At 41.1% G+C, this 9427-nt stretch overlaps 1 protein-coding gene across 1 annotated transcript; it reads right to left on the minus strand.

The window, feature by feature from the left end:
* Positions 1-4641: 4641 nt before the first annotated feature.
* LOC125466703 (RING finger protein 223) lies at positions 4642-9125 on the minus strand. Its single transcript, XM_048561595.2, has 2 exons — positions 9008-9125; positions 4642-6971 (listed from the first exon to the last, which is right to left on the minus strand). The coding sequence occupies exon 2, from the start codon at positions 6962-6964 to the stop codon at positions 6308-6310; it is 657 nt and encodes a 218-aa protein (XP_048417552.1). The 5' UTR covers positions 6965-6971; positions 9008-9125; the 3' UTR covers positions 4642-6307.
* Between the last annotated feature and the right edge of the window lie 302 nt (positions 9126-9427).

The raw sequence follows: 9427 nt of genomic DNA on the forward strand, positions 1-9427 counted from the left end.
AAATCCTGGAACTCTCTCCCTCACAGCATTATGGGTGTAACTACCACAAAGGCAGATCACCACCACCTTCTCAATGACAATTAGGGATGGGCAGTAAGTGCTGGCCCAGTAAATGCTATGATGTCCAGACCCTGTGAATGTAAAAGAATTCAATGCGCACCAGGTGATAACACTTGATGTGATATTTGTATGACTGAGTGCATTAGAATCCGTCTCAGTACCAGAAACCTGGCTGTCAGTGCTACATTCCCCCAACTAGTCCTTCACCCCTTACATTTTCCAAAAGAGCATACTTGTTGGAGATGGGGATAGCCACAGGAGACTCCTGCACTACCCACCTACCCCTCTTCTCTTTCTTGGGCGGTCACCCTCTATCTGACAGTATTGTTGGTTTATTTCCCATCCTGCAACTGCCATCCATCTCACCTCCCCCTGTAAATTCCTGATTGAAGCTGCAGTTAGAGTCAATCGATCCATACCATCTGACTGCATTTGCCACCAAGCACGCTACCTGCAGATGTAATCATCAGTAGCATGGAAACTCTCCTTAATCTTCCACATCTAACAGGAAGAGCACAAGCCTATTAAAGACCATCTTTGTGCCTTAATCCAAAGGCCCAGAAAATAGCACACACACACACACACGGGTCTTAGTGCTCAAGGAAAAAAAACTGCTCCAGGTTAAGCTAGTACTTATGTTTCACTTTAAAAATGTTAAAAGACAGATCTCAAAAACATTGAGTCAAAATGAAGCCACTCCATTCACTATAGATTTACAAACAAAGACAAAACCTGGCCATTTAGCTACTTCCCCTGCTCTGATCAGCTGTGAATTTTACTATTTTTCCCCCCCGAACTTCAATGTCCACAGGTATTGTGTCAAATAATAGAGGCGGCAGCTGTGAAGGCGTGAAGGCTCACTGCTGGGTCACAGTGTGGGTTTCTTTCTCCACTTCCCACCATGTGGTCACTACCTTTGTCACCCTTCAGCACACTTAAGGAAAAAAGCAGGTTGTTTTGAACTTTTCTCCCACCACCAACCCCAGAAGTTCAAAAACAATGCAACAGCTTATAAGACAATAATTACTCCTCCTCAAAATGAGGAAGATCAGCCCTTCCATAAATACATCAAAGAAAGCAGCTCTTACAGCCACAATTTTCCTGTCCTCCATCTTTGGTGAAGATCCCTTTATAAACTAGGAAGTCCCAGCATTTTGACAATCCCAGATAGAAAATACCATTTCCTCTCAATAAAAAGGAAAGGAACATGCTGGAGGTGATGAGGAGAGCTCCCCCTCCAACCCAGATCTCCAACCCGCCTTCTCCCTGGGTGGGAGACACAGACAGCTGAACTCCTCTCCTGGGACCAGGACCAGAGCCAGACACTGCCAAGAGACCCGGAAGCTGCTGCGAAACATTTTGTATAACTGTGTTGGAGGAAGAGCAGATTGGGTCTCCGTCGGGATCAGCTCTGGGCTGCTCCTGCAATGTCCCACTGGGTTATTTCGGATCATTTAAAAAAACCCAACCTAATGTTTCACAAAACGCCTTTCAACAGAAGAAAAACAGCTGCTGTTGCCTAGATTAAAAATAGGAATTCTAAAATGCTCAGCAGGTCTGGCAGCACTTGGGCAGATAAGAGTTTGAGATTAATAATGGAGGAAAGGAAATTGGGGTGACCTAAAAGCAATGGGCAATGCAGGGAGTCATGGAGGATTACAATATTGGAGAGGGTCATGCAGCTAGGGAGACTCCAGGTCACGGAGATTTTGAAAAAGAGAGAATTATAAAGTTGAGGCATTGCTAGAATGAGAGTCAAATGCAGGAATAAAGAAATGGCACCAGTTAAAATTCTGAGGAAGAGTCGTTGGACCCAAAACATTAACTGTTTCTTTTCCCTTGACAGATGCTGCCAGCCTTGAGCTTGCAACTTTTGAGAAGATTTGTAGCTCAGGTTGAGGTTCTGGATGTGAGTTTGCTCGCTGAGCTGGAAGGTTCGTTTTCAGACGTTTCGTCACCATTCTAGGTAACATCATCAGTGAGCCTCCGACGAAGCGCTAGTGTTATGTCCCGCTTTCTATGTCCTTTCCCAAGGAAACCTAACCAGATAAATAGAAAGTGGGACATAACACCAGCGCTTCGTCGGAGGCTCACTGATGATGTTACCTAGAATGGTGACGAAACGTCTGAAAACGAACCTTCCAGCTCAGCGAGCAAACTCACATCTAGAGCCTTGAGCGTTTCCAGCAACTTCTGTTTTTGTTCCTGATTTACAGCATCTGCAGTTCTTTCAGTTTTTATTTAGAATCTTAACTGGAGTTCAAGTTTACAGATTTACCAGTGTTTTGGAATTTAAAAAATATTCATGTATATTAGAGGCAGTAACAAGAAAAAACCTGCAGATGGAGGAGATCTGAAATAAGTCAAAAAGCGCTGGAGAGACTTGTCAGGTCTGGATGCATCTGTAGAGGAAGAAGTTTGGAATTGTTAAGTTCAGGGACCCTTCATCAGAACCACTCTGACAAAGAATCACTGGGCTTGAAATAACAACCCAGCTTCTGTCTCCACACAGATGCTGCCAGACCTGTGGCTGCTCACCAATAGTGTTAAAGTTAGAAGCAGCATTAACATTTGACAACAGTTTTGGAATTTTCTATTAAAAGGACATCTCAATTTGATAACTGGATTTTATTGGAGGAGTTCTCAGACCAGGGTCCTTTGTGGTCACAGGAATGGCATGGATCACACTGCCTGTGGACTCCATTCATTTTTAAATGGAGAAAAATGTTTCACATGATCAATTGCAAATAATTGAGAAAATAAGCTTAAATATCTGAACTGTTATTTTAAGAATAAGTCTCAATATCTTGAGTGACACACCACAACATTTTGCTGTGAGAGTTTACAGGCAGCACAGTGGCTAGCACTCCAGCCTCAGGCAACCGTGTTGAGTTTGCACATTCTCCCTGTGTCTGTACGGGTTTCCTTCAGGTGCTCCGTTTTCCTCCCACCGTCCAAAGATGTGCAGGCTAGGTGGATCGGCTATGCTAAATTGCCGATAGTGTTCAGGGGTGTGTGGGTGAGAAGGGGATGGTTCCGGCTGGGATACTTCAAGGGGCAGTGTAGGCCTGTTGAGCCAAAGGGTCTGTTTCCACACTGTAGGGAATCTAATCTTCGGTGATGAGGGTCTACACAGTGCATTGAATTTTAAACACAGCTTTTCCAGCATCCGCAGTTCTTTTGATTTTTATTTAGCATTGAATTTAAAATTCACATCCTCTGCGCGCGTGCACACACACACACACGGAAATATAGTCTCCAGTCTTGCACTCTTATTATTCGCCAACATCCTTCAGCTATCCCAGCCCAGCTTTTGGAAACTCTTCCTAACCTGGTTTAAACTTTTTCCACCCAAGTTGCGGATTCAGTATTTACCACCTATCCCTCATTATCCAGTAGGTGGTGGCTGGTGGCAGAATTTTGTTACATTTCTAAAATTCAACACATTTACCCAAGCTTGGATTTTAACCTTGGATTCAAACCATCAATCATTTTCTTGTTTAGAAGAAATTTGTTCTGAGTAATACTTGATCATGCAGGAGATGCATGGAGAAGGCTTATGAAGGTATACAGAAGACCCTGCAGTGGTGGGGCACTTTTACATGATGGCCAGAAGGGAAAAAAAGGTACACAAGTATAATTAACATTAAAAATGGAATACAAAACAAAAAATTAGTTTCACCTGCAAGGGTGATTTGCAAAATATATATAGTTCGTTCTCCTTCCTGGAGGACTAGCAATGTAACAACTGGGTTCGTTCAGAGCATACCAGACCTAGAAATCTTCAGTGCTGTATACTTGTTGCAGCAGTATTTCAGTTCCTGGATGCAGGATAACATACCTGGAGAATTAGTTTTTGTAAAAGCCATCATGTATACAGGAATTAAAAGTAACTGCAAAATTTGCATTACATCATGTATACCAAAATGTAAAATCCTCAGGAAGACTATTTTCTCACCTCCACACTCTTAAGATTTTGCATGATTTCAATGCAATTGACCAACTCAATTTGCTTCAACGTTTGGGGAAAAAAGAGGTAGAGTGGCTTTCAGCTGTTTCATACATTTGAATGTTCACTAAACAGGTGATCTTGGAATGCATGAGGAATAGTTTGTATTGACAAAATAGACCAAACATCAACTTACAATTGTATCAGAGATAATGGGAACTGCAGATGCTGCAGAATTCCAAGATAATAAAATGTGAGGCTGGATGAACACAGCAGGCCAAGCAGCATCTCAGGAGCACAGAGCTTTAGTGCTCCTGAGATGCTGCTTGGCCTGCTGTGTTCATCCAGCCTCACATTTTATTATCAACTTAAAATTGCTTACTTTTCTGTAGCAAGTCATTTGTACACATGGATGCAAATACTAGATCGGTAGAGAATTAACAATCATTTTCTTGTTTAGAACAAATTTGTTCTGAGTAATACTTGGGTCATGCAGGAGATGCATGGAGAAGGCTTATGAAGCAGGAGGCAAGTGTTTTAATTTGTTTTCCAGCTTCTGGTCTAAGACCGTGTTAACCGATAGTTTGGCAAGGTGGATAAGAAAAAAAAAAATAATCAGTTAGACTTTAAAATCTTGAACCATTCATTCAGTTTTAATAGCATTTCAAAAGAATCTTAAAGAGGCAGAAAATGAAAAACCTAAAAAAACACTTTATTGAAATTGTGTTATCTCCTTCATTTACATGAAGTTACGATAGTCAATTTAAGAATTAGCAACCCAATTAGTTGCAAACTAAAAATGCATTTTAAGATTTGTTCATTTAATGAAGGTATTGTTTTTGCTTTTAAAATTTGCATAATTTGAATTCAAGACCCAGCTCAAAATTGATCAAGTCTAGCAGAGTACAAATATAGTATAATACAATTAACAAATACAGTTACAATGTCCTTAAAGCTGTTATGTCCTGTTCGAGACTATACAGAAAAATGTACTCTACAGCTTCATTGTGAAGCAGCTCAGAGGATGTAATAATCTCTCATTGGAGAGATTAGCAGTCACTTAATAGTAAGTATTGCAATATAAAAACCACATTTTAATGATGGAGGAGCCTTTAACGAACCAAATACATAAATACAACTTTTGGAAAGCTATTTGATAGTGTCCTAAAGAGGACAGTGGTTACTGTACATGCTTCCAATAAAAATAAAAAAGGGATTAATTCAAATGTCAAGGGCTGATTTACACTGGATTGGTAAAGAGATCCCAGACACTTAGAATCATGGTGGAGATTATTGCAGCTGGGATAAGAGTAAGCACTTGTGCCAAAAGTGTGACGAAAACAAGGTTATTTACATTTCCAGTGCAAAAGAATAATTGTTGATTCAGAATTGGAATAGATAAGAGGATTTTATATTTCTAGCACCAGTGGATTCTGTACATGCTGCTTTAGCTGGTTATACTGAATTTTGAGAAAGTTTATACAAATTTACAAGGGCAAAAAAAAGCACAGGCAACAAACTGAGACCACGGTATGCCTATAAACCCTTATTGCTAGATTTAGCCCACCAGACTTTAACCAATCCCATCTGGGGGAGGGGGGGTGAATTAGGGGGAACTATAGTGAAAGTTATTTTCACATTAATGACTTGATCAAAAACAAAAGAAAAAAGTGCTCAACTGCCACTAACTAGTCATTGACTTTGCTGATTAGGCAGTGAATTGTTAAGAGAACTTCTGTAACATTTAAAGTTTTTCCAACCTAATTGTGAAAGCTGTACATAAAAAGAAATCACCAAGTGAGACAAAAGGAAGTGCTTTACATAACCACAATATTTCACCAAGTGCTTACATATTTCTATTAAAAAAGTGAACGCCAAATTTAGTTCATACCAAATGTTTCCCAGCAAGTATTCTGGACTCTATTGTTTTTGTTTTTCTTTAAAAAGTTACTGCAGATAATGGACAAAAATTTGTTTAAATAAAAAAATAAAGTGTTGATGTTCTCATTAAACCTTTTAGGGTCCTCATTTGCATGACTGTCACCATTTGATAAGATTTTCGTTGTCAGCTGCACAGGGGCATTGTGAAGCAATTATGATTTGGCATACACAGTCTCTGCTGGTCCTATTACCAAAACCCTTACAGTAAAGTTGGATATTATTTCTTTCAGATTTGGCTCTGAATTTTAAAACTTTCAGTCAAGTTATTCAAAGTTCAGCTAACAGGCAGCAAAACGTCCAGTACCATACAATGCACTAGCTCTACATTTAAAAATAAAGTCACCTGCCCTCCCAAGATTAACTTGTAGTATTGATAGGGGCAGACGTTGGAGGAGGATTGTGAGCACAAGTTAGATTTTGTGTGGCGATTGCACAGCGGAGTGGCCATAACACAATGCCAAGGAAGATTATGAGTACCAGTATAAACAGCACTAGTCTCTTCCAATCACCAAGGAGGCCAAAGCAGTTTAGTAGTCTGTTGTCTGTCATTGTGGCAGGAGCTGAATTTTCTTGTTTCGTTTCACCAATGTCAATACAGATACAAAAGTCAGAATTACCAGTCTCTTTTGAGTTCTTACAGCACAGTTTCTTGCCTTCCACCCATACTGGTTCTTCAAGCTGCAGCTGAGGCGGGAGCTGGGAGAGTAGCTCCTGGCTTGTTTTTAAGGCAGGGGTCCCGTTGTCAGGCAACACCGTCTGGCTCCTGCAGAGCGGGCAGATGATATCAGACGACTGGTCGGCTGGTACGCTCGCTGCGAGTCTGGCCAGACACTCCAAGCAGAAGGCATGCTGGCATTGCAGCAACTTTGGAGTCTTGAAGACATTGTCATAGGAACTGAAGCAGATAGTACACTCCAGACCTCCAATTGAGCTTCCATCAGGGTTTTCCCCACAAAAGCAGGCTTCCCTAGGAGAAGAGTCTTCAGTGTGCCATACCTCAGTGGTGGCAGACATTGTGCACCTGATGGAATTAAAATATGAAAACATTGGGAAGCTTATACTTCCAAGAGGCAATGAATACATGCAAGGCTTTACTGGGGCAGAAGGCTACAGTGACATGCACCACTGCTGTTACAATGGAGACCAACATCTATTTTAAGAACGGCAGTCAAATTTGGGAGATGAAACAAGAGGCTTGAGAAGCTTAACCCTATAATGCAATTTCTGGAAGGGAGGAACCATCTATTGCTTCACACAACCAACTGAACCCAGCTGTAACAACATTACTGTTCAAGCAATGCCCCAGCATTTAAAGTTATGGACTGTTACTGGCCCACAATTCTCCAACAAGCCTAGATCCCCAAGGAAGATTAGCCCAAGATACGACCACAGAAATACAAACAAAGGAAAAACGCAGGCCATTCAGCCCCTCAAGCCTGCTCTGCCATTGAATAGGATCCATGGCTGGTGAATGTGGAAAAGGGAATACTGACCAAACAACAGCAGGTCTCAAAAGCCACTTATCAACCAACATCAGTCAGCAGCCAGTCTCAAACAGGGTGCAGTGCAATAATTTTCTGCAGGAGGGTCTAGGCCTGAAACGTCAGCCTTGCTGCTCGGCCTGCTGCGTTCATCCAGCTCTACACCTTGTTATCTCATGTTGCACTACAATAAACTAAGTTTGCAAACAAAGCTGTCTTCCTGAAACTAAATCATCCACCAAAAAGGGTCATGGGGTTAAAGAAAAAGAAAAGAACTTCCTGAAATATACCTCGACGAAGCAAACACAAGGGGAATAGAAATCGGATGCAGCCAGACAGTTTTGCAATGTAAAAAACAGGTAGAGGGTGAACCTGGGAACAGTCATAGACCAGGTATAATTGCACTTTAAGCCTTCTGTGTTCAAAATTAAAATTACTTCACCAACCAGTAGAAGAACCGTCATCTGTAGAACCTTACTTTTTGAAAATAAGGGCCAATAAGTCTATTCAAAAAAGAAAATTGTCAGAATTCAATTTCACTAAATTCCAATTTTCACTACTACATTTATAGTTTAAAAAGAAGTTACTGGATCATGACAGGGAGGCAGGAAGAGAGAGAGGAATGGAGGCTAAACACATTAAACCATTCTTTGCATTTTGAGGGAAAAAACAAAGTTATCCTGTTGAAGCGTTTCCCCAGAGGCATTCACTTTCCAAACCAAGCGCTGGGACACAGTACACTCACCAGGCAGGCTTTTTTTAAAAAAGTCAACTTAGTACAAACAATCCGAGGTTTTTTTTTTAAATTAAAATAATTGACTTGGGTTATTGGTTTTAAAGAGAAGGCGGTGTTTATAGAAAGAGAAGTAGCAGTTACAACTGAAGCCGCCATTCGGCCCGTCTCACTTTGAGACAAGGTGTAGAGCTGGATGAACACAGGAGGCAAAGCGGCATCTTCGGAGCAGGAAAGCTGACGTTCCGGGCCTCGGCCCTTCAGAAATGAGGGAGGGCGCCTGAAATGTCAGCTTTCCTGCTCCTCTGATGCTGCTTGGCCTGCTGTGTTCATCCAGCTCTACACTTTCTCAGATTCTCCAGCATCTGCAGTTCCTACTATCCCAGTCTCATTTCTCTGCCTGTCCTCTATTCACTCGCTCCCCCCCCCCCCCTCATGTTATACAGAAGCTTTAAGAAACCAAATGGTAACAGCTGGTAGTCTTAAAAATACGAGTCATCGTAAATGTTCAAAAACAATTTAAAAAGTAGGCTATGTTAATAGGTTTAACAAAGCAGACATTTATACCAGATTTTGTTTTAAAAAGTGGAGGAACTATAATTTCTTCCCTCCGTCCCTGACTACAGGTAATAATTTTGAAAAAGGTCCGTTTCAGAAACATTTTGCTTTGTACGAACTTGCGTTTCCAAACAAAAAGTTAGCTTTTCCTAATTAAAATACAATTCAAAATACGAAAAAAACTGTCCCTCACCACTGAATTTGAGATAATTTTAAATTGAATTAAGTAGACGTTTTCCTTTCGGACAACATTATTTAAACAAACAGAACGCCACTTAGACATACCTTGTTCTGAGTGCTCAGAATAAAGAGCCGATTATCCTGGAAGTTGTTCTAGCAAGACTGAATGAATCTATGAGCGTTCCCGCCGCTGGTGCGGTCTTTATAGGGGAGTGTCTGGCGTAGCACTTCCTTGTTCTGAGTAGCTCCAACCTGAACAGGTTTTGAGAGCGCAACATGTTGACTGGTTTTCAGTAATTTATGAGCGAAACCACGCTGAGAAATTGCCTATCGTCCTTACCCCGGTGTTTGAACGTCCCTAAGTTCCCTACAACTGCAGGAAAACGGACAGGGGAAAACAGTGTGCTTCTTTTAAAGAAATTTGCAGCCTATCCCAAAAAAGGGTCAGGACAAGAGGATAAAGTCGTAAGGCAGCACTGATGTGAATTTTTTTCCCCAGACATTCATAATAACGTGATTTTTAAA

This window comes from Stegostoma tigrinum, chromosome 28 (genome assembly GCF_030684315.1).
Source record: "Stegostoma tigrinum isolate sSteTig4 chromosome 28, sSteTig4.hap1, whole genome shotgun sequence".
Classification (NCBI taxonomy): domain Eukaryota; kingdom Metazoa; phylum Chordata; class Chondrichthyes; order Orectolobiformes; family Stegostomatidae; genus Stegostoma; species Stegostoma tigrinum.